This window comes from Anomalospiza imberbis, chromosome 4 (assembly GCF_031753505.1).
Source record: "Anomalospiza imberbis isolate Cuckoo-Finch-1a 21T00152 chromosome 4, ASM3175350v1, whole genome shotgun sequence".
Taxonomy (NCBI): Eukaryota; Metazoa; Chordata; class Aves; order Passeriformes; family Viduidae; genus Anomalospiza; species Anomalospiza imberbis.
In genome coordinates this window covers 11,184,453-11,210,281 of record NC_089684.1, presented here as the reverse complement: position 1 = coordinate 11,210,281, position 25,829 = coordinate 11,184,453, and the positions used below count along the sequence as shown (strand labels likewise).

Genomic DNA, 25,829 nt, shown 5'->3' with positions numbered 1-25,829 from the left:
TTTTAATAGGCAAGATCTGTGTGTGTCTCCTTAGAAGGGAGCTTCTTTTTCCAGTTTTTTTTTTTTTTTTTTTGGAATTCTGTTTTCTGACTAAGGTAGTGTTCACCAGCAGGAAGAAATTAAATGACACCCAAACAACTCAGGAGATGTCTGTCAATCAGGGCTAATCTTGAGGCAGAAGCATTAAGAGGCTTCAGAAAGAAGGAAGTTTTTCTGGCATTTATTTTGCTTCTCTGTTTTTATCAATTGAGAATGGCTGGGCCTGAATTGTTAATAAATACAAATGGTTAATTGTGTGGTAAAATCAAAACCTGTACAAAAGAAGGCAAATACATTTCAGAAGGTCCAGCTTCTGCATCTTCAACATGAGATCTCAAACTCTGTGTCTCCACAACAGGACAGGGTGGTAGTCCGTGAATGGCATTTGATGCATAGCTAAATAGTCCTGAAAATAATTTTTGAATGGCAGCTAAGGGAAAGGAGGCTCCTTTTTTAGATAATTCTGGTACTATTGTCATGCTTAAGGTCCTTAGCCACATAGGCAAGGTTCTGGTTAAAGTAGATATAGCAGGAATCTGTTCTCAAAATAGAAACTGGCTATAGAATGGCAAAATGACTTGATAGTGATGCTGAATTTCTACTCAATCATAAGCCAGGTTTTACATGTGTTCTTTATGCTATGCAAAACTGGATTTTCTTTTCTCATTTTTGCCTTGCCTTGTGGTATGAAACAGCTTCTCATACCATAACTTGAGTGTCCTAAGTCTGCCACATTTATAATTTGTTGCAATATATTATGATTTTGAATAAGAAATCAGTAATATTACTGTCTTTGCCCAATTTACAGACTTACATATCATACCACAGACTCACAAGTCAGCCTTTACTGGAAGAGTAAAATGACTCAGTTTGGGCTTGGGAGCCAGAGAGCTAAATATAGTACACAGCATTAGAGCCTGGTCCAGCTGGGGGGAAAAAATCCATTTGGGAACTTATAAAAGGTCAGTTTGGAACAGAGGTGCCTGGGGTGCAGAAACACTTGCCCTGACAACTAAATTCATTCTGTTCCTATTTGAGAAGTGGCACAGCAGAGCTGCTGGGGACAGAAGAAGGTATAGGAAGGTAAGACAGGGAGAGAAAAAAATGGACATAGGAAAGGTTTGAGCTGGTTATTCCAAAAATTAGTGTAGGATGTAGGCTATTAAGTCCCCATTTCTGTGGGAAAGTGATGTTGTGGCACTGTAAACATCTTGTTGAATGTATACAAACTCAGCATTCTCTGTGCAAATTCTTTATTGAAAGAATGATCAATGTACAAGCTACATCACATTTCATTTTGCCACTTCAGCATGAACTTTTCTCTTTGTGGTTTACGGCTGTGAGCTATAAAATCATAACAGTTATTTAAATCAAAATACAGCAACTGCTTCTCAAAAGAACACATTCATATTTGTCTTACATTTCTTGTAAAATCAAAAAGGATTTCATAATAAATGAAATATAACTTATGAGACTTTAGTGCAAGCATTTCCTTTGCATCTAAGAAGCTTTCAGTTGTCCCACTAAATATGGCATACTCAAAAGGCCAACTCTTAAAATAGCATGCTGCCAAGATATCCCATGAGAACTTTGAAAATCTGACACTGTTAACACTTTCTAGAATTAGTTAATCTGACCAAAATGAAAGTCAGAAAGCCCTGGTTAAATGTTACAGTACTTTTGTCAAAAGGTAACTGCAAATCAAGGAACTGACATAGTTATCTACATTAGAATAAAACAGGCATTGATTTAGAAAAAAATCAACATCTGCCTGTATATGCCATTTCACAAGTCTTATGATTATACAGTAATTTTTAAGCACAGGAGTGTACTTCTGTGCCTTACCAAGTACCAACAAACCTGCACAAAATGCTGGTCTGTGGGTTCTTTTAAATTTTTTATATGACAGACAAAAAAGCCCCTGAAGGGTAGGTTTCATCACAAACATGCTCAAATCAGAGAACAAAAAAAGGATCAGCAGGAAACAAATGCTGCTCAAAAAGAAAATGTTGAGAAAATAGATAGTGAATACTATGTTTAAGTGGTCGGATTAGTATGGTCTTACATTTACCAAAAAAAAGAATGTGTGAAATTCAAATCCAACACTGATTTCTTCTGCTGCAGAAATCTAGTCATCTTTCATGAAGTTTGGCAAAATTGTTTGAAAATGGTGTAAATATAATCATGTAAATCTCTTTTCCTTATTAAGCCTGGCTTGGTGTTCCTTTGCTTTTAGAATGCAATTTCAGTTGGAATGGATTTTCCAGATTCTGAGTGTTTTAAGAACCATTAGTGTTTGGTGGTACAATAAATAGAAAAATGTAACAAAAAGTGTGCATAGTCCAGTGATGGGAACAGGTTAATGCCCCTGAAGTGCTTAAGGTGCATGGAAATACATAACAATGCAAACATTAATATTTTCTTAGAGCCATTATTAATTTTATGTTTGTTAATTGTGGTTTTGGACCATAAAATAGCCATTTGCTAAGAAATACCACAAGACACAATTGCATACTTTATAATAGCACAGCCAGAAAGTTTGGAACAGGAAAGACAGGTTTGGGTCTTGCTTCCCATCTGTCTTCCACAAAGGAAGTTCCTGAAAGCGTATAAAAAACTTTAGGCTTAGTAGTGTCATATAATGGGTGCATAAGACACTGAGCAGCAGATACAAAACCACCAAAAACCCACATAAACCAGAACCATTGGTTCTGTATAAAATCTGTATTTTCTTCAGCTACATTGCTGTTTAGTTTTTATTCTGATAATAACACAAAGCTAAATGTTCAGACTGGATGGAGCAGTCCTACCTGTGAGCTCTCATCTCTGAATGACTCCAGTTCTAGAAAATTCAGGGTTCCCTCTGACCTTGCAACAGCAGGAATCCAGCACTCCAGGTATTGCATGAATCTAATCCAAGTACCGGTTGCTTATATGTGGTTTGGAATGTGCGTTTGTGTGTGCTTCAAATGTGCCCTTTGTGGGCAACCTCTAGGGAAAAACATCATTTGTATCTTCAAGGAAGTTTACACAGTGATACTGAAGAAATCCATGGGGATTGTTTGCTCTCAAATGTTTCTCAATAAATAAATAATAAAGAGGCTGGAGGACAGCCTGAGTGAAGCAGTCAGGGTCAGAACACTATAGAAATACATGAAGGGGTCTGATCTCTACTGTAAAAACTTAGTTGTTTAAAAAGATTAAAATTAAAATACTGTAATAAATATTTTTATAACTTAAATATATATATATAAAGTGTAATTTTAAAGTTCTTTTTATGCTTTCAAGGAGAATATCCTTGCTTATCTGTGCAATCTTAGTTGGGCACCAGGTAGGTAACTTTAGAATGCATGGGCAGTTTTTGTAAATGCTGGACAGGCAGAAACATCAATGTACCTCTTCTCAGGAGGTTAAGGTGAATTAAAGGAGTTTAGTGCAAGTTCTTGCTTTTGTTTCTGCCCTTGTCCTTCTTCATATCAGAAGCAAATAAAGTAACTTGAAAAACTGATGTGAACACTTAACAGAAATGTCCTTTGGATTGAGACAAGAAGTTAACAATTTGCATCATACTACTGTCAATCACACTGGTCAGAAGTGAGGTTCTTTATGGTGTTCTTTTAAACTAACTTCTGTCTTACATTTATATTGCTTTGTTGGAACTCAAATATTTCCAGTCACATTCTTAATGGGACTTTGCCCTTGCATGTTTCCTTTTGGGCATGTGCAAATGCATTTTGTGTAGAAACCTGCCACTGTGGTGAGCCCAAAAAAATATGAGACGTCTGAATGCTGTAATTTCTCACAAATTGGTTGTAAAATCTGAAGTTCATTATTAAACATGTAATTTTTTTAAATAACTACAGAAAGAAAAATATGGAGCCATCTCTGCATCACCTATGCAAGTCATGGGGTATTCCTGTATTGCACTGCTGGTGAGGCTCTGCATTTTAACATGAGGAAGTTGACACAAGACCTCAGTTCATTATCAAGGGTTCTTTTATGTACCTGAAACATTGACCTTGTCTGGTCTTGATTACCTGTGCAGTTAATATAACTGATTGCCTTCAACAGACACCTTATGGAGATGTGGCTGCTTTGTTAAAATGTCCAGAGTCATCCATGCATCATCTCCCCATAGACCTAAGAGACTTCTTTTTCTACAGTATACTTGATTCCAGATTTAAGTGTCTGTATTTACACTACAATCCTTCTTAAACACTATAGGGTGATAGTTTGTTCATTAGTTCCAAACTAAATGTGTCGGTTAATTCAGTAATATGCTATTAACCCTACACAAACTCCTTGTAAGTGCTTTCTTTCCAGACTCACTGCAGAGAAGGTACTTTTTATTGTCTATCTGCAAGAGAAATTATTACTTCCCTTCCACTCCTGGCATTTCCTGTCAGAGATGTCGATCCTTTTTAACGCCACAATTGCTACGATCATTAAAGCTTTACTGGGGTAGAGTCACATGCACTTGAGCAGTGAACATCCTACATGTAGGAGGTTCCCAAAATCTCAATGCAATTATATCACATTTAACAGTTTGCATGACTGCCTTTGTAATTTTATAGGACACTTGATTATATTTTTTTCAGTTTGGATACAACACTCTCAAACAGATGCTTATATATGAATTTAGGATTGATCTTCAGAATATCAAAATTAAGAAGCCAAATAAAAGGGTATTTTGCCATTTCAGCCTTGTTATCAACAGATTACTGGCATTTGCAGGACTGTTATGGAACCTGCATATCTTCTGGTAAGGTGGTACATAGTTACTGCTTCCAAATTACTTCAAAACAACACATCTTGCCATCTTGCATATTTGCAGCTGTTTGCCATATAAACTTCTGGCAACATGAAAATACTCAAATGTATGCAAAAAGCCCCAGCAGAGCTGTTGAACTGCAACTTTCTGATGGCTTTCCCATCTGTAATATACACCTCAAAGCTGTTTCTTCATACAAACAAACAATTGCTGGCATCCTCATTCCATGAAAAAGGGAAAACTATTTCCCGTGTGGCTACGCAGTGTGGTCTCAAATGAAATGGAAACATTCTAACTTTCTTTTATAGCCCTCTAAATCACAATGCAGCTGAGCAAACAGGCTTTGTAAATGGGATCTATTAGGATTTTATTTGGCTACTGGAGTGCTGCCTATTGGGCAATATTTCAAATTCACAAGTTAATATTTGCAAAAATGCAGTAGATGGAAATAATGAGAGTCAAGGAGGAAAATGGAAACCAGTTTTCTGTTTAGTAGGTTCAAGTGTCCTACACCAAAGACTACCAGTGACTTCCAGGAGCCACTACAGGTGACTCCAACCTAGAAAATGCTGAGGTAAATGTTTCTTGGAAATACTCCTAATCAAAAAGAGCAATTAATATTAGTGTAATAGCAATTACTCTGCCATACATCATGGTAAAATAAACTCAAACTGAGAAGAAAGTGCCAAATAATCCACTTACATGCTTTTGCTATGATAGTCTCCAGGTAAGGCTTAGCGGCAAGTACAATATGTATTTTTAAAAGAGCTCCACCTGATTTTCCTGCTATGCATAGATTCAGGAGTAACTATCATACATGGCTTTCATATATAACGCATGTATTTTTGTCATTTGCCAATGCTGTGTCATCAGAATTGAGTTCAGCAGAAGGCTCAGGAGGGGGCTCTGCAGGAAGTGCTGGTGTTTGAGGAGTGTCTTCTTCCTTGGCGTCCAGCTGCATGCTTTCCTGTGACTGACCATCCATGCAGTCCTTTTTGGACAATGGGTGAACTGACACTTTTATTGCAATCTGTTGAGGTGGCTCATGCAGTGACGATGCGTCCGAGTCAGCTGTGGGAGATTCACTGCGCGTCAAAGCATTTGGGATCATATAAAGCTCATCTGTTTCAGTTGTCTCCTGGCCTTCTGCCGCCTGCCGTACAAAATTCTGTCCTTGCTCCTCTAGACCAACAACCTCCATAATTTCTTCCATTATAGTCCTGCAGTTCATGATGAGAGGTGGCAAAGGTACACTCCGAGCAAGCTCTTCAATATAGCGAGCAAATTCCATGGTCTTGAACTGGGTTACTTTGGCAAGCTCAAGCGTTTTGGCTGATGTGATAATTGGGATACGCTTTGCAATCTCAAAGGCCTTCTGAAGTTTCTCTGCCCCTTCTGTTCTGAAGAATTCATTGATTGCTTTCTCGGTTTTCTTCAGATGACTGCTCATCATACATAACCGAGTAATGTTCAGTATCATAACAATGGTAAAAGCGACAAGGCAGACAATCATGTAATAGATTCCCATATCTCCAGAGGTAAAAACAACCCTCAGCGTCACAGTATTGTTAACACTGCCATACGTATTAGATGCGACACATGTGTATTTACCTCTGTCTTCAAATGATACGCGGGTAATGTTTAGTAGCCCATTGTCAAGAAACCACCATTTTCCTGTTGGAGAGGAAACAGAGTAACTTAGAAGTATTTTGTGACATGATCAGCACAGTCTTAAACATCAGCTTTATCAAACTGGCTTCAGGTTTGGGAAGAAGGAAATAATGTTCACAAGAAGACAAAGAATTTACCTTCATAAAGGCCTGAGATCCTAGAAGTGTTACTACTACTGTCAAATCCCTGACATCAACTCTGGATAGTCAGAGCATGTCCTAAAAGGGTCTCATAGAAAATGGTAATATGCATCCCATCTATCTCAATCTTGTGGTCAGTTAAGCTAAAAAGATAGGACTACCCCAGAGAACCTCCCAAACACAGGTCACACTTCCTCAAAGAACAGGATCAATGGGATTGTGAGGCAAAAAAACCTACTTAAACTCTCCTTGTTTTGTTCCCTGACAAGGCATTTGCTTACAATTGGGTTATGTTTGGTGTTTCTTATATACTTATGTTAACCTTTAAAAACCGTAACATTGCAGACATCATATACTACATTGCCTACCCAACTGAGAAATTGATTTTGAAGTATAATTTTAACGAGAGTGAAATAGGATAGGAGGAGTAAAATAGATGGAAAGGAGAAGACCCATGACAGGGAATGCCTTGTTTGTCGGTAAGAACCTCTACACACCACGATAGAACTTCTTTTACCTTTAAAAGTAATTTCCATCAAGATAATATAATTGATAACTTTGTCTGCTGCATGGAAATACACATTTCATATACATGAACACTTCATATTCTTTGAACCTGGCACAGTAGAACAGTTTAGGTATGAAACTGCATTTGAAACAACATGTTAAAAAGCCATTACTCCTCTCACTGCTAAAGTGATTCAAGATTTGCCACTTAATTCATTGGTATTGAATTAGGATTTTTAGTTCCTCAAAGTTTTTCTAGTTAAACATGGCTTACCCAAATTGTTTTACATTATCTCCAGTAGAAGCTTATGAAGCCTATGTAGAAAGTATTCCCACAAGATCCCTGCCTCAGTTCATGTGTACAGACAGCTCTTAATTACATCTTTTTATCCTCTTAGAAGTTTTAACTTAAATGAAACCATATTTTTTTTACCCTAGCATAATTCTTGAAAACAGCTGAATCATTTTGCCTGAAATTAAGAAATGCAGAACAAATAAAAGCTCAGTCTAAATCAGACCTTCACATAAAAAAAAATCACCCCAATCAGCTAAAGTTAGGCAAATTCAGAGGAAAACTCCTTTACAGAGGAAATATTAGCATCTGTAACAGATGACACTTCTTCCTCCACCTCCAGCATAACAAAAAATGCAGAGTATTCACTGCTCGGTATTTGTTTGAATTTGAATGCTGGTCCTTTTTGCAAAGTAGGTTTCAATTAATTGTGAAATAAAAAGATGCCTTGTGATGTATCCTGGCTCCAGCTGTTATAAATGACATAATGGCATTGAACTCAATGACTGGGTCTACGCTAGTGGATCCTGACAGACATATTGACCCACATAAGAAAACAACTATTAGAAAAGGTATCATTGCTGAGTTTTGATACCAATTCAATGCCATACTTAGCACCACAAAGAAAGGTCTCAAGCTAGGAAACATTGCTTACAGAAAGACAGTCTCTTAAAGGAGGTATTGCACTGCTGAAATTCTAAGTCAAAGTGATGTTGTCATAATACTACATCTGCACTTTTTACTGATTTGGTCAAAGTTTTTGCTCATCTACCTAAATGTTTGTTTTAGCTGCCTGTCTCAGCTGACTATAAAAAGACCTAAATTAGATGCCTAACTAAAGGGGAAATTTTCTATTAGTGACCCTTAGCAAAGCACTCTAGCACACTAATCTCTGTATGTTGCCACACCCACACAAATCATGTTCAAAAGTCTGCTTAGTAGCTCAAGTAGTTCCTTTCTCTAGCTTAACTCAAAAAATGAGTACATGCTGTACTGTAAAACATAACCAGTTATGCAGCAAGCTCTTACAGATACACACTGCTCTTTCACATCAAGCTGAGTCAATTGTTACTCCTGTCGCAGCAGAGTTTGCTGTCAGGTCAATCATTAGTTAGGCACACTATTTTACAACTAACAGTTTATTTCATCATTCTGTGAACAAAGCAGTCACTATGGAAGGATTACATGAGAAAAACACCTTTCATATACCCACACTCTCCTCAAACGCTCCCTAGAAGTATAACTAGGATTATCACCCAAACTTTCCATTTAAGGAAAATAAGCTCATGTGTAATTATGGTCTCCGGCAAATGCCACTGAAGAGTCTTAACTAAAGCCAGGAAGGCTCAAATTTGGCCTGTCCTTCTGACTGCTCCCCTATATAGGTTTTGCAGTTGGTAGTTTGGGGCATCTCCTTTTTCTCACACTACCATGGCACTGCACATAAAGACAGCAGGCATTATCAGGGAGTTAGCTGTGTTGAGTTCACGCCAACAAACTATTCATATGTCATGAGAATCCTCCTTTGAGTTGGGAAATAGCTTTTTAATCTTTTTTTGGTGCCAGAGAAGAACAAAGGAGGACAGAATGAGAAACAGAACAAACCTGAAGTCTTCCAATGAAAAGAGGCCTGTCTGCACCTTCTGTTAATTGCTTCAGCTTCTTGCTATGTGTTGCTATAAATAACACATAAAACATTACTGTTTTCTTCTACGGTGTGCATAAAAAATTTATAAGTGCCACTAAGCTTTCATTTATTTTCGCACAGGAAAATACCACAGCCAGGCCATTAAATTCAGGTTATTTGTCAACTTGCTAAAATCAGAAGTGTCTCTGGACAGGCTACATCAGTGCTGTACTAAAATCCTACCTTTATTCTCCTCCTCTTGGAGCAGGCGGCCATTGGAATTGTACCATCTGTAACGTGGGCTGGGGCTCCCTTGGACATTGCAGTCGATCAAGGCACTTCTGCCCTCCTTGACTATGATGTGGTCGATGCGGGAGATGACCACAGGCGCGGCCCCCGTGTGTGTGTCAGTGCGGTTGAAAGTGCTGTTACTCACATCCTCAGCAGTGGTCAAAGCTGCTAATAAGATGACAAGGCGTGTGGTAGGCAGAAAGTACAAAAAGTGGCGGCTGTTCAGTATGTCCATTTTCCTTCAGTGGTGTACACGACTGGCTGGGAACTAATTCTGTTGAGTCCTTGAGGTGAGCAGGTCACAGGAGAGTTCTACTTTGATCTGTGCAATTTTATACTTAAAATATCCTATAAAACAAATAAATAAGTACAGTGAGATGGCATATATAAACAGTCCATTAGATATGCTCTTTTAAAATAGTGACACATCCATTAATGCATTTCACAATCATCAGCGCAGTGTCTTGTCTAAATGCTAATGTTATCACAGTCCTTATCCTTACTGGAAAAAGATGCATACATTTTCCTGACAATGGTGTTCAGAGTGACAGACGTAGGAGAAAGCTTTTATCACCCAGACACTTAGCAGCAGTTTAGCTACAGTAGAAGCTACAGTTTTATGCCACAAGTTCAAAAGATTTTTTTCCTTTTTTTTTTTTTTTTAACCATTTGCAAAATCAACAGGAAAAACTGAGGTACAGCACATTAAAAGCTGTCACTACCAGTTTGGTGCTGCAACTCAATCACATGCATGGTCTTAGATGAACTGTGAAACATTGTGTAAGAAAAACAATTCCAGGAAGGGCTTTTGGTTCTAATGCCGGAATCTTTGATATACACATTTTTTCTCAAACACAGCAGCATATCACATCACATCACATCACATCACAGCAGCAAAACATCTCAGACCATTCACTTTTCTTAAGCTACTGCTGTCTGAGATAAAACTTAGCATGGAACATTATTGTTAAAAGAGGGTATTTCATGCTTGATAAAGTAAATTCAGTGTTGTTATTTTTAGAACTAATTCGTAGAGTACTTGCTAGTAACATAATTATGGTTAATGTTCCTTTGAGATACAAATGAAGTTAGGACTTTTCTGTTCCTTATGGGGCATTAAGCATTTTGCCTGTGTACTTTTTGCACATTCTCCCTCAGTATTTTCCCTCAACTAATCACCCACAATGAGGCCTTTCTGAAGCAGTGATTTCTGTTTCTGGACAGAGGGGGGGGGGGGGGGGGGGGGGGGGGGGGGGGGGGGGGGGGTTACAAAAGTGCTCTCTATTGGCTTCATTATGCTCCCAGTGAACACAATTGGCATTCAGTACTGACTGAAGGCACAGTGCTGGCCTCAAAAAAGCACCTTGGAAAATTTCACTTAAGAGTCTAAAGGCCACAAATCATGTTAAAATCACAGAGTAACCAATTATATTGGCTTTACTCACGTGTTTCTAAGGTAAATAACTGAAACTTAGTGAAATTTATTAGATAGAAGAATCTATCTGGAATCTGAATATAGGAAACTATCTAATGAACTTTCCCCAAATGAAAAATTCCATTTCAAAAAAGTTTATATTTTCTTAAATATACACTTGACTCAAGGTAACTCATTTGCCTTAGCACACATAGTAACTGCTGACAAGATCAGTTTCCTAGATCAGTTCTATATATAAATGAAACACTAATATACAAAGAAACCAATGAAAAATCCCCATCCTTATTTTCTTTTGTATTCAAAAAGGAAAGAAAGCAACATTACCATCTTTCATTGGTAATACCTGATTTAGGTCATTTTGTTATGCATCCTCTCTTCTCTGTAAAGCAATGAACTTGCTTTCATACAAATACATATGGGTGTTATTGAAAAAGCAAATGAATTCTTCCATTTTACAGGATGAATCATTACTAGAATGAAAACCTATGTTTTTTTTTGATAAACTGCTGGCATGATGTAGAGGTCTGCCCCAGCTTCAAGCCTGTCCTTGTTTTTTCTCTGCTTTTATACTAAATGTGGAAGTATTTCTCTTGAAGAGACAGAATAATTTTTAACTTTAAATTAATAAGCAAATCTCATTTGTCATATAAAGCTATACAAACAATGACTTCAGAAATCTACTTCCAATTATGCAAAGCATGTAGAGTCTGTGCTTTTGAAAGTACACTCTGTCTGAGTCAGCAGTTTGGGAAAAAACCTTCAGTTCTGCCTATTCACTTCAGTAACTATTTACATCTCATTTCTACTACTCCATTAACCTTGGAGACTGACATTCTTCATGATTACACATATTCAGTCTATAAAATGTTTCTGTACAGTGTCACAGATCTGCATTGCGCCATACAGGAAAGCCAAAATCACACTTCCTGGCAAAGGAGCAGGAACAGAGACTGGCTGGATTAAGACAATGGGAAGGGCAAAACATAACAATACAAACTGATTGAGCTGTGTGTTCCAATTGCTGACTGGGGTTTCTTTTACTGTATTTGGGTCTATCATATATTTTTACAGCAGAAAAACCAGTAGCAATCAAAAAAGGTGTTTATTGTGGAAAGCAATTTGCATTCCAGAAGGAAATGAAATAGCATCTTCACAGTAGCTGTACAGAAAACCTGTAAGGAAGGGACCAACAGTGTATTAGGAAGCTGATCAAGGTAGCTGATGGCCCACTGATTCTGCACAGCACAGGGATGTGGGCAGAGGTTTAGAAGGTGTAAGGGCAGAAAGGCATTGCCTATTCCATATGTTTACTTGTTTTGAACACAGAGCATATGGAAGCAGAAACAGTACCTTTGTGTAGTGATAGCAAGTGTGATTGGTCCACAATATGGCCAAAGGGTCGGTTCCTTGTCCGAATGTAACAGTGACTCCTTCATTCTGGCCCAGAAGTGAACCATAAATAGCTGCAGTAAATCTTAGGAAACAGAGATGAATAATTTAGGCCTACTGTGTAAGGTTCTTACCTACTCATTCTTCTTACTCCTGGGAATGTACTCTCTCATGGAATGTAGAATATTAAGAAAATACTAAATACCTATGTAGATACATTTCTATTTGAAGTAACTACACTTTGGTGGCTAATATGAGGAATAATCAGGGGCAGTAGGTTTAAAGCAGAATGTTTGGAAATGAAGGTTGCTGCTTTCATATGCCATCCAGGGAAGTGCCTGAGTATGTCTGAGGAGAAAGGAAAAGATCTCTCTGAAGAATGGTGCTTTAAGATACAAGTTTAGACAAATGCTCCCAGGACAACTAGGAAGCAGTAGGCAATCTTTCCTTAGGTGTGCATCCTCTCCAATGTTATCAGGAAACAAAAAGAGATGGAAGGAAGCAAAGAAGGTTTTCTTAGCCCCAGTGGACACAACAAAGTTACAGGGTGGCCATGCTGGGACCTGAATGTCCAGGACCCTCTGCAAACCTGCTGGGCATGACCGAAAATGCTAGAGTCAGATTAGGAAAGCAGGAAGAAGCAGAGAACTGAAAGGGTAGAAAATGTGCTCACACCAGATGCTGATTCAAAGGAAGATTTGCTAAGAGTTCCTGTCCTCCTGCTTTGCCATAGGTGCAAGAGCAGCCTGAGTATATCAGGGGCCACAGATCTGGGAGTCAGCTGTTTTGCTAAACGTAAGTGATGTAACGAGTTATGGTTTAACCACAACAAAATGGGGAGAAGACTGAGAACAAAATAGGACTGCTAGTGGTATCTGGCAAAGCAGCATGAGAATCCAGAGTATTGGAGAAGTGAGTACAGTGTCACCCAGGATCTTGGCCACGAGAGGCAGCAATTAGCTGTGACCCATGATAAACCTGATGAAGGCAGACAAAACTGTAACCTTTTAATCTGACCTAAATCAGAGAAAGCTGGATTGACTGGACAAAAAAAGATTCCTGTAATAACTCCTTGAGACTGAGTAACACAGTACTCTAAAGGAGGAGGACATCTGCAATCCCGAGACTCGCTTTGTAGGAACAGATTGAGTCTCGGAGCATTTTTGCCATGAAAAGGACACTATAAACAAAGAGCTAATTTCTGGTCATGAAAAGAATGTAATCACCAAAGCATATGAGCTACTGCTAAAATACTTTAAAAAAACACAACTCTATATAATATAATTAATAACTTTTTTTTTTTTTTTTTTACTTTTAAATTTGTGGTGCATGAAATGGCAAAAGAACACCTCTGACTGTTCTGAGTTATTCAGGCTTGCCTCCAAAGATGGAATGAAAGGAATCCCCAAATTCTCCTCCAGCACCTAGAACATGCATACAAGAAACTTTCCTGCTGTATTGTATCTGGAGCAACATTTACCACTCAACAATACTTGCCAGTGGTCCATAGATTAAATAATTCTGGTTTTCAATTCCCCAACCCAAATGGTGTAAATTGAAAATATTAAAGTAACACATTTACTGCTTGTGAGATTAACTTCCAAGGAAAGACTTGAGCCACATGAGAAGACTTGAGCCACATGATAATCTTTTCTTTTAAATTACATGCCAGCCAGCTCTAGCACGCTCTCTATGTATTGCTATCCAGAGAAGTCCCCTGGAATGTGGTCCAGAAAAAGCAGAGCTGCAGCATGATAATTTTAATCCTAATTAGTGTGAAAAAGTGGACAAAAGCTGCAGTTACAACTTCTGTGTCCAAGATCAGGCATCAGTCTAAACAGAAGACACATCTAGAACTGACAGACACATCTCGGAACATTAATCAGAGACAAGTTCTGAATGACCATTTATTTTTTCATGTCATAGATGTGTTTGCTTCCCATACTACTGCCACCAAAGAAAATGACTATGGGTGGGGGGTCATGGTTGTAAGTGCTGCCTTTGTGCAGAACAACACGACGACAGAGCACAAAAGAATAGAAAAGGAAGGCAGTGATGCATACCTTTTCCTGGCTTGCTCACATCTGTAAGACTGGCCTGTTCTTGTTCTTGGAATAATGTGTAATCCTATTAACTGTGAGGTTATTCAATTCATAAATGAAGCACAAGAAGCCAGCTTACTGCATAATGCATAAATTGTGCTCCTATAGCTTTAACATCCCAAAGCCAATTCATTGGCTTGTAAGTGACCAAGAAAATGAAATTATTTTAATTCTAGTTCTCCCTTGTCTAAAAGAAGTATAAAGGCTGATGCTACAAAACAAAATTAAGGCTAGTTTTTTATTATTCAAAATCTACCTGATACTTTTCTTAGTTTCCATAGGCAATGTCTTTTAAGAGTGGGCAAAAGTAAAAGTTAACAGGGGTTAGTGAAACAGGAATGCGAATGAAGGAACTTATGCCACACAGGTGAGAAACTCACTGCCAGTTCATAGGCTTATGAGTGAGAACCACCTACTGAAAAGGTCTAATTATTAGGATCCAGACATGCAGATGAAAAGAAATGTCACTCATTTACAACTAGCAGAAAATTTCTGACTTATTTTTCTACTCATTTGTCAGTTGATAAAATATTAATGCTTGGTTCCAGAAGAGTTACCCTTCATTCTCCTGGAGTGGGGGATTTCAGTCCTTTGTAGTTTCATGGCTTTCTGTTTCCCTGGCTATGTTGAATAAGTGACCTGCTGGTGGTGTTTGTAAGATGAAGAGCTTCCTTCTGCACATCTAGACTGGGGCTTCTCAGCTGGGCAGCAGCCCCCAGCTATATGCTTATTTAGTCTCTTCAGCTGCCTGGGAACTTTAGGAAACCTCTCAACATGGCTGAGGGGCTGAGCCCTGGCCATGTCTGCTCAGACACCTGGTGTCACACTTGCTGTCTTCAGCCACCTGATGGGAGGGTATAGAGAAGACAGACATGGGCTCCTCTGAGAGATGTGCTGTGAAAGGGCATGAGACACGGGACACATGCTGCAACAACAGAAATTATGAATATGAAAAAAACATTTATGCAGGAGGTCAGTCAAGCCCTGCAATAGGTTGCCCAGATGGGCTATGGAATCCCCATCCTTTGAGAAGTTCAAAACTTGACTGAGCTGGTATACACTGGCCCTACTTTGAAAAGGCTGTTGAATCAGATGGCCCCCAGAGGTGGTCCCCCAACCTAAAGAAACTCTAATACTCCTGAAACACAAATACAGGAATTGCCTTGGGGAAGACAATGGGAAAAAATATGTCTGATCTTAAAAATTGCTATATGGGATGCTGGGAAATTTTCTTAATGAGCTCCTTCACAATTTTTTGAGTAGCAGTATTTTAGAATAAGTCAGGCTGAGAGTGTTGACTACAGCCTGAAAAAAAAGTATTTGGCCTTCTGCATTGTATTTATGTGGTAAGAACAGTACATCTCCTCTTTACCATATAGAGACTTATTTCCAGTCAAGGGAACTCTGAGCATCTTCGTTACCCTCCGCTGGACTTGCTTCACCCTGTCCACATCTTTCTTGTGCTGAAGATCCCAGACCTGGATGCAGTACTCCAGGTGGGGTCTCACAAGACAGAGGACAGGGGGAGAATCATCTCCCTCAAAGTGGTTGTCTCCATTTCTTGACACAGGGTAATATAAGGGCTGAGAATCTATGAAGATTCAAGAAAGACTGTATATACTTTACAAGTACAGATTCATAGATTATGACAGCCTATGATGAATGTGGGAACTTAACTTCTGTATATGCATTATCCTCTGAGTGCATGACCCTGGGCAGTGAACAGGAAGGGCTGTTAGTATGGCAACCTGGAGATCTTTCCTAGCACTCCTGTCTTAAAAAAATTACAACAAAGAAGCCTATAAATGAATTGTTTGTTTTGTAGGCATTGGTTAAGTTCTTACAGGCAAACATTTTTCAATCTGTTTTGTAAGGTGACAAATGATAAATAACAAAAAAAAAAAAAAAAAGAAAATTTAAAAATCAAGGGCTGTAGCTTATTCTACCATTAATGGCAGAACCTGATCAAAACTTAGTCATTATCAGTTCTTGAGTTCTAAAATTATTTTGGTCTGAACACACGCAGCACTGTAGGGGGTAACAAAGGAAAGAAGCATCATAAGGGTACTATTGTCTTAGTTTCAGGGTTCCATAGTGTAATAAGACACTGCAGCAAGACAGCAGCAAGCAATAAAGTGTAATTGAAAATTAATGTTATACCCAGACTTTTCATTTAGGGAAAGAAGCATATGCCTTTCTATTCAGCAGCTGTACAATGGAAGAGTTTTCATGTTGCCTTTATCTGTGTTTAACTGTTTTAGAATTTTTTTACTGTAATTTTCTCCTCTGCTTCTCTTTATCTACTTCATGTCTCTATATTGCAAAACTAGCAAGCACACAGGATCCTAGAGCTTCACTTTAAATATTCGAATGGACCCATTGATTTAACCATGTCTTGGAATGGTCTGATGTGCACTCTCCTGATGTCAATGAACACTCAAGAGATGCTAATCCATTAACCTAAAAAAGAATGAAGACTGTCGGTGGGTAATTATTGGAGAGGTTATTTAAAAGTACCTTAAGAATGCCAAACCTCTGGAAAATCCCCTTTTGATGCCACAGCTCCTGCAATTCTAGTATCTTGCTGTATCAAATCAGCTTTTCACAAAATACACTGAAGCAACAAAAGCACTCAGGCAACTTGGATGTTTAACTTCTCATTAAAAAGTTGTAATTCAGATATGCACTCTTATAAGGACTGAGAAATCAGAGTTTTCTTTCTATGTGGTATTTTAATGACTGCAGCAAAAGCAAAGCTCTGCATTTAGTGGAGAAGCTTGCTGTTTTTCATCAAGGCAGGTACTGTCATGAAAATGCCCTACTGAGTTGTACGTTACCCAGATCATAGAGCAAATTCAACACTATCAATAGTGGAGATTTTCAAGGCCCAGCTTATGTTCGATTAGGCATAAATGCTTTGAGGAATTTTATTCTTAGAAATAAAAACTTTGTTTATATAGATTATCTAGATTTATTCTGTGTTTGTATTTATATGGAGGCTGTACCATTCAACATAGTTTTGTATACAAAGCTCTTATTCCACAAACATTGTATGGCTTTAAGAGTCCCTTGCTTAACTCCTTGCAAACTTTCAGCATTGCTGCTGGTTTGCTGCTGCAGTAAATGCAGATGCATCAATGTTTAAGAGTTCCCCCTGTTGGGAAAGGAGGAACAATGGAGACGCACAGAGAATCCCTCCCACACTTCCTTGTACATCTGAGCTCTGCCTGTCCTCACCAAGTTCTACATATCTTTCATTTTCTTTATGTACCTTGTATCTTTTATTTATTCCAGCACTCTGTAAGCATTATTCTGCCAGTAGTTTAAATAACCAAAGTCAGCAAATGCAACAGATCTCATATGCTCTTGGCAAGGCTTATGAGACTCTGCTTAGAACATAGCAATGCAGAATGTGGCCCAGCTCACTTCCTTCCACTTCCTCCTTTGCGCTCTGCTTGCCAAAGCTAACCATCCCTTAAGTATGTCTAGTGGTTTTCTTTGTCCAAAGGAAGAAGGAAAATTCCAGATGTAGGACATTTAAATATAACACAAAATTAAAAACTAAGTTTTGCTTAAACAAAGATATGAAAAACCTTGCAGGCTAAAAATTCTATCTAAACTCTGAATTTTGATCAACTGAATGTTTTCGATGCACTCATATAGCTTATATTATGCTATCTTAACAAAAGACTCACATAATATTTGGAACATAAAAGAAAAAAGGAGAAAACAGATTTAAGTATGACTATTCTTCCCTATCCTTACAGAACTGTAAGATGGATATAATTTTTAATGACTGGCTTTCATGTTTATTGGTTGCTGGGATACAGGGCAAAGAGGTTACACATAGATGCCATGATTAGGACAGGATTAACCTTGTCAGAGGGGGAATTTAAATGAATCTAAGTGCTCATGACTGATTGCAATTGAAAGTGATTATTTCAGGTTAAAGGTGTCCGTGCCTCCTTCCTCCACAAGTAACAAAGGGGACAGAAGATGGATTGAAACAAATTTGCCCTGCACCACGCAGCAGCTTGTCTTGCTTGTACCCAAACATGATCAATTTAGCCCTCCCCAAGCATGACTGCATATTGCCGTGTGTATGCAATAATTTAGCTGAAGGCCCTCAAGAGCTTACTGAAGAACCTCTGTAATTTCAGACTTGTGTGCCGGTTATGTCTATGCCACATGGAAAAGTGTAATAGTAAAGGCACATAACTTTCTCATCATCCAGTACTGTGTGTGTACCACACAGTCACACACATAGGACTGGGAACCACACACACACATGAAGCTGCAGTGCCCTGGCCCCTGCATGACAATGATATAAAAATATCAGCAAGTATCTTTTCTTGGAATAAAACTCTCAGTGTGGCAGACACATGTCAATTAAATATTAGGTCTGGGCTAAGTAGGTTATCCTTAATGCAATAAGAAATTCCTTCACATACAATGGCCCTTTTACAAAATAAAGTTATTTATACATATCTGTATAGAGGTTTTTATTTCTGATAAATGCTTTAAAATTCTGCTATGGATGATTTTAATCACAGTAACTGGTGAAAAGTGGTAACCTCTCCATTGTCTTGGAAATGATGTTTCTAAGGTGGATCTGTATATGGGCAGAAAATGCCACTGTCAAATGCCAATTGTCAAAACTAAATAACAAAATTAAGGATACAGAGAGATATTTGCAAAAGCACACAAGTCTGCATGAATGGATGGCAGCTCAGAATTGCAGGAATGAATAATACCAGGAAATATCTAAGACCTTGGTCTTATGCCATTCTTCTGGTGACATATTATTACAACTCAGGACATTTCAAAGTAGGATCATAGGCACTTGTGCCTGCAAAGACTTCTAGTACAGGTGCAATTTGCTGAGAGAGAAAGAAGAACTTGCTAGCAGAGCTTGGTACAGGTTGTTTTAGCTGCTGGCAAGCTCACTCTCCCTGTTGTAAATTGCATCCACATCTCACTGGTGCCTTACGCTGGGCAAGAAGCTTAAACTATAAAAGAAATGCCAGCCCCACATTCCAAACTCTGTAGACAAGAACTGAAATGGATACTGGGTTTTTTTCCATTTAAATCATTCCCCAGAAGCCCCTGTCATTGTGTCACAAATGTGACCCTCTGTTGGCTGGATTTGGGTTTTGCTCCCCTGGTTAAAGCAATGAATGCACTTTAGCCAGGTTCTGTGCCAACTCCATCCTCCTCCTCCAAATTCATGCAGGACCTGTCTAACTGCAGGGAGGGAAAGGGGATGGGATGGGGCAGGAAGACAACTAGAGCTGTACAGTATCGATCACTTCAGAATTCACTCCCACACTCCCACCATGTGTTAAATGTTTTAAGAGTAACTGATTTTATCTCTAAACTTTATGAACCTTCAGGACAGGAAATATGCAGTGGATACAAAACATATTTTTTTGTTTGTTGTGCTGTTTGTCCAGTCCTCTGAAAACTCCAAATTCTTCAGAAAAAAAAAATGGGTGTACAATGTGCACTCCAGCTGTGTAAGCTGCACTTAGCACCAACTGATGCTGATATGCTGCAATCTGAATGAGACAGATTTCTAATAAAAAAGGATTTCTAGTATAGCAACCACAAGTATATCAATGGTGCATTTGCTACTGTACATGCTAAGCCAGACAAAGGATTCCTGCCATGCAAAACATCATCTCCACTGAAAAAAGATCTGCCATAGTTTGTCCTACTGCAGTGAAAAGAGGAACTCTTTCACAATATCATGTCTCTAAAGAACGAAAATTCTACATTTCCCCTCGCCTTATATCCTTTGTGCTCCTCCTTTTGAAATAATTCTACAGTCCTTCAGACAAACATGTATCAAATGAGGTCGCATTTAGGATTTTGCCACAGTTAGTACTTTTATTTCCTCAAGCGGGGTTATCAGGGTAGCTCCATTTGAGATGCTTCAATTTAACAAATGAAAGAGAGCTGTTAGGAAGCGTAGTCTCTTAGAAGACTCTCCAGACAAATGCATTAGAAAAGTGCCTGCTCAGTAGCGCTCTGTGTTCTCTTAAGCTCCCTTGTCCGATACTGCTGCAATTGGCCCTGTTAAGAAACAGGATTCGAAAGATAATTTCAAGACCACTCTGAAGTGTTAGATTCTAGTTCTCTCAGTTCACTTATGAAATTGAGTGTTATCTTATGAGGCTAGGCTGTGAAGTAAATGGGTAATTAAAGAAAAATATTAGGAGGCATCCTTTATTTTAAATTTTAAGCGGCACAATGTCACCTCTCTCTGAAGTCAGCTCCAACGAAGAGGTCTCTGCACTGAGGTGTCACCTCCGATTCCCCTTCCCAGGGCGGGACAGCAGCGAGCATCCTGCGCGCAGGAGCTGGAAGGCTCCAGTAAAGCCTTGGGCTCATTAGCTTTTTTTTTTTTTTTTTTTTTTTTTTTTGCCTAACGAAACCCACTTTCCTTCAAGACTCGGTGCTGATTTGAAATAATCTCCTGAACTTTCATGCTGAACACAGCATTACTGCGCTCCCATTGCGCGGGGAGATACCGCGCTCCACGCCGGGCTGGCCGCGAGCGACAGCCGCCCCGGGAGAAGCGCCGTGCCCTCCTGGCCGAGCTGCAGCGCTCCCCCGGCACGGCCACCGGACCCTGCTCCGGCCCTCCAGGCTCCCTCGGGGCCGCCGGCGGGACAGCGCGTCCGGGGCTCACCGCGGAGCTCCGCAGCCACGCTGACACCGCGGCCAGCTCGCAGGTCACCGGCAGCCGCGGCAGGTGCCGGCGGCGCAGGCGATGGAGGCGGCGGCGGGCAGCGCCTCCCCGGGGCCGCCGCCCGCCCGCTGGGGAACCGCGGCCCGCGCCCCCCGCGCCGCTCACCTGCCCGCCCGCTGCTCCCGCTCGCTCGCTCGCTGCCGCTGCGCCGCTGCCGCCGCTGCTGCCGCCGCCCCGCGGCAAAGCCCGCCGCCGCCGCGCCCCTCAGCGCGCCCCGCGCAGCACCATGCCGGGGCCGGGCCCGCGGCCGCGGCCGGGGCCGGGGCCGGGGCGGGCGGAGCGCGGCGCTGCCGCAGTGCCGCGCCGTGCCCGTGCCGCGCCGTGCCGTGCCCGTGCCGCGCCGTGCGCTCCCGCGGCTGCCGGCTCCGGCAGGGAAAGTAGGTCAGGGCGGCACTGAGCATGCTCGGAGCCGGGCCGGGGGGCGGCCCCGGGGCCCGCGGGGGGCGCAGGGGGCGGCAGAACCTTCGGCCGCGGGGTTGAGACGAGGCCGGGGCCCTGCGGCGGCGGCGGCGGGGCCGCTGTGGGGAAGGCAGGGGGTGCGGGGGGTGCGAGCCCCCTCTGCCTGCGCGGGGCCGGCAGTCCGGAGCAGCCGCTGGTCATGGCATCCCTTCTTGCCGGAGCAAGCGCTGCGGGAAAGGGGTAACACCCCAGCACGGCTAGATAATCTTGATAACCAAAATGCTGCGCTTCAGAGAAATGGCACACGTGCTTTGCCCCAAGGGCTGTGTTCCTAGCGGGATTGCAGCACCCAGCTCCAGTTTAAGCTCAGTCTGAGGAGGTCCCAGCCTGTGGGAAGCTGATACTGACTACAGATGTCTAAGTGCTCTGTCAGCAGAGGGTAAAGCTGTCTTTTAGCTTGAGCAAAAGTGCTAGAATTTGGTTGGTGCTATTCGTGCAGGCTGTGCAGCTGCCAAAAAAAGGGATTACGATGTAGGTGGCCAGCTGCAGGCAGGAATCTGGCAGGGACCTGTGCCGATGCTGTCCTGTGCCACTGTCCCTGGCCTTGTGGTATCAGAAGAGGAGGATGCAGAGCGACCTTCAGCTGAGTGGCAGGAGCAGTGGGTTAAACCATGGAGGTCTGTATTTCCAGATGTTTGTAGTACTTTTACAGCCAGGCTTGGACCTTGGTCTTACGAACCTCTTCTGATTGCTTCTGGGGAGCAGTAGCTGGAGCTCCTCTGCTCATGGAGGAGTAATCAGATGAGAGAGCATTTGCTGAAACTGCCAGAAAAGCTTGGGTTACGACTGCATTTCATTGCAGGGGGAGGTGTATGTGAAGTAAACTGTGGTATACATCAAAGCAGGTCTCTAGTCTGCCCAGGGGAAACTGAAGAGGAATAGCAACAAAGGCTTCAGAAAGAGGGAGGCAGACCCATTCCAGGGAGCTGGGCTAGTTATGTCAAGGGCCTGGGCTCCTGGTCCCACCACCTTGCGTGAAAGAAGTGCGGGGGTTGAACAAGGATGCATCCAGTGCTTGGGAGTGGTGCAGGCGCTGGTGAGATCAGGCTGTTGACAGCCAGGGCTTCTTGTGTTCAGTGTCTCCAGAATGGAGAAAATTGAAGACAATGGGGGAGATATGTTTGGTGTTTTCAAACTTGGCAGCTGAGGGAATAAGTCAAGGAATGTGCTTCTTACTAACTCTTCCAGCAAAGCATTTACTTGGTGGGAGGAGCTGTTTAAGTCATAGGTCCTTATTGGTCACTGACTTGTGATTTGTGCCAGCGTGACCACATTAATTATGAACTTGTATTTCCCTCTTCCTATCTTGAAGTACTGGTTTTGAACACAATTGAGTAGAATTTATTTATCAGTTAATGATGGAGCAAATCAGATACTTGAGTCCCCATTCTTACAAACTCCTTTAAGTCAGGTAACACTCTGCCACTGCCTGTCAGATCTATGTGTGATATGAGGCTGAGTTTTTATATTTGGAAAAGTCACACATCTTTCCTTCTGGAAGGGTCTATCCTTTCAGGCTCCTCAGGTTTCGGTGAACATAAGCCTGTGTTGCTGGAGCCAGCCACCACATTACTTGCTCCATGCCCTTTCCTGGGAGATCACTATCATCTGTCAGGTGAGCATGTGGATTTAGTGAGGCATTTTTTCCAACCCAACTTCCAATAGTACTTGCACCAGCTACATGCAGAGGACTGGCCCACTGATTTGTGCAGGAGCTATGCAAGATCTTCTGGATGTGTACCCTAGCTCTGGTTAAGCTATAAAAAGCTCCCTAATTTACCTGTGATTAAATAATTATTTAATATTATTCTAGATACATGAAAATGCATGAATGATAGAATTGGCAATTTTTTTTTATAATGCCTGCTGTAGGTAAACCCTGACATTTCGTACTTAGTGCTACAGTGACCAGATTCTATTCCTATAAAACTATAACATCATTTGATTAAAGGCAGCCTTTTACCTTAGAGCAAACAGAACTTTGGTTCTGCTTTGGTATTGCTAATACTTTTATCTGAACAGTGTAATCAGGGAAGCCTTGTAATCATGCAGTTAAAAATCTAAGATAAGATTAAATTGTACATTTTGTGTGGTTATAGTCCCTCCATCCACCAGGCGGAGTGGCATACAGGAATGGCTGAGACAAGCTTGTATGCCACACAGTGAAAGGCAACAGCAGAGAGACTAAAGAAAAAGGAAGTTTTTAAATAGTATTCAGCAAATCAGCCGTATTAATATGCCAGTCAACATAAATACACGAGGGAATATTCCATTTAGAAATTAGCTTGCCATATTTCTCATAAAGTAGAAAGGAAATTTTGATTATGAGAAATATCTTGTTTCAGTATGGTGATGTTACTCTTTTGTTTATTTTTAAAAATTTCTAGCCCCAAGTGTAATTAGATATTGCATGAATACTGATGAGATAATAATAACTTTATTTGTTAGGATACATATCTTCAGCATGCTATTTTACCTCATTTAAATTGTTTTCTGAAATACCAACAGTGTTTTAGTTATATCTGTTACCCAAGACTGGTACTTTAGTCTCTATAATCTGTAATCACATTTTTCCCATCTGAAAGACTGAAATTCCAAGCTAGACCAACACTGCTTTCTTTCTTGAGTATGATCCCATTTTTTGGGAAAGATATGGACAACTGAAAGGCTTGCAAGTGATCATGGGATGGAGATGGAGAAATCATATGGTCCTGGGAACTCCTGGCCTGCGCCAAACATGCCAGAATGGTGTGGGAGGAGGTGTCACAGGGGGGAATAGGTATTCCTACCTTGAAAGAGACACCTTGGCTGTTAGTTCAAAGCACTTGATTCATTCATTTCTTTTAACCAGCATACATTCTCGCAGCAAGAACACCCTTCTTTTGGTACCTAGATTTGTATTAGTCCTTTCAGGAATATCTTAGTCTGATGCGTCCCAGAGCACTGTGGGTTATGTTTAGTTCTTGTTTCTCCTCCCTACCTTTTGAAACAACTCAAAATAAATTAAAAAATATTAGGCCTGAAGCTCATGAACTTTTGGTGGTTTTTATTTGTACCTCATAATAACATGTAATGCTAACTATTTCTCTTCTGCATTTCTGGATTTGTTGTTTTCCTGGGGTGGTTCCTTTTTTATCCTCTACAAGTCAAAAGGAATGACCAGTTACATTTTATTCCTCCTTATGCTTTATTTTTTAGGACATGGGGTTACAAAAGTAAATTGTTTTATACCTTTACTGTGATTCCCTCCTTTGCTCCTCCCAGAGGAGGAAAAATTCTCAGCTTGTTTGAAGATGACATTTTCTGCAGTGATCCACTTTTGTCATTCATTTCTGGGGAGAATTCTTTCCTGAAATGTGTCATAGACAGTCTGTAAATGAAACAAACCCACTGATTATGTGATCACTATAACATTATCTTATGTAAATGCATATATGATTCTTCTTGAAATTAACAGCTTATTGTGGTTGAATTTTCTTTTTGAGGTTCTCCTGGCTTTGCAGTATATTCTCTTGATGGAAAGGTCTCTCCCTGTCGTACACCATGTGTGGGGACCATTTCTGCATGCGCTTGTAGCTGAGTTGAAAATGTTGTTGCTCAGGCTCTACAGTGATGTGTGCTGCAGAAAGTCCAGCTGTGCTGATGTGCTAAGACAAGGGCAGATATGTCTGCATAAATTATTGGCAGCTGAGGAAAGGGTGAAATCCACACCTCTTGTGATCTGAAGGGAAAATTCCACAGTGATGTTACAGAAAACTAGATTCAGAGGGTTTGGCACCACTGTTAAAAAGCTACCAAATTTTTAGGACATGAAGAAATAAAAGAAGGTCTTGTGAGAACCTCTCTATCCCCATCCCTCCCCCCAGCACAAAACTTTCCATGTATAAGCTGAGGTTAAGTGAGAACACTTCATACAGATAAAAGAGTTTTGGTTCCTTTCTTTTTCTGCATCCTGTACCACTTCCCTGCCCCATGATTTCCTGTGCATTTCCTTCTAGCTACTGAAAACTGGAGACAGAGTATTGCTTCAGAGAACACTGATGAGATGAAGCTCAAGGCTGGAAATGGAGTTGCTGAGCCAGACATAGAAGAATTTCAGTTCTCTGTCAAACTTGAGAGAGCTTTTGTCTTTAGACAATTATATTGGCTCACAAATGGATTAGTGGGGATGCTGGATGAGCCAAAGGCCTAAGAACTGTTACCTTAATAATGTCAGATGCATCAGACTCTTTAATTATTTTCTTTTCTTACCAAATAATCTTATTTAATTCAATTTTGTGTTGTATGAAACAAAGATCATTTCTCTAATCGCCTTTGCTGACCTCACCTGGCCCATGGCTTTCCAGCTGAAT

General features: G+C 40.6%; 1 protein-coding gene and 1 long non-coding RNA gene across 2 annotated transcripts in view; one reads left to right on the top strand and one right to left on the bottom strand.

The window, feature by feature from the left end:
• LOC137472230 (uncharacterized) overlaps nt 1–25,829 on the top strand; it is a 107,542-nt gene that overhangs the window by 45,159 nt on the left and 36,554 nt on the right. Inside the window, exon 2 of the long non-coding RNA XR_010998080.1 lies at nt 22,979–23,092. This is a non-coding gene — a long non-coding RNA (uncharacterized lncRNA). The remainder of the gene's footprint in view (nt 1–22,978; nt 23,093–25,829) is intronic.
• MFAP3L (microfibril associated protein 3 like) lies at nt 1,276–9,686 on the bottom strand. The gene is made up of 2 exons (XM_068187113.1): nt 9,291–9,686; nt 1,276–6,484 (listed from the first exon to the last, which is right to left on the bottom strand). The coding sequence occupies exons 1-2, from the start codon at nt 9,571–9,573 to the stop codon at nt 5,622–5,624; spliced, it is 1,146 nt and encodes a 381-aa protein (XP_068043214.1). The 5' UTR covers nt 9,574–9,686; the 3' UTR covers nt 1,276–5,621.

What these genes read in the sequence shown, in the direction of transcription:
- MFAP3L (XM_068187113.1), bottom strand. Translation starts at nt 9,573, where the DNA reads ATGGACATACTGAACAGCCGCCACTTTTTGTACTTTCTGCCTACCACA. An exon ending in CCAAGAGGAGGAGAATAAAG is followed by an intron (nt 6,485 to 9,290) that starts GTAGGATTTTAG and finishes CCTCTCCAACAG; the next exon opens with GAAAATGGTGGTTTCTTGAC.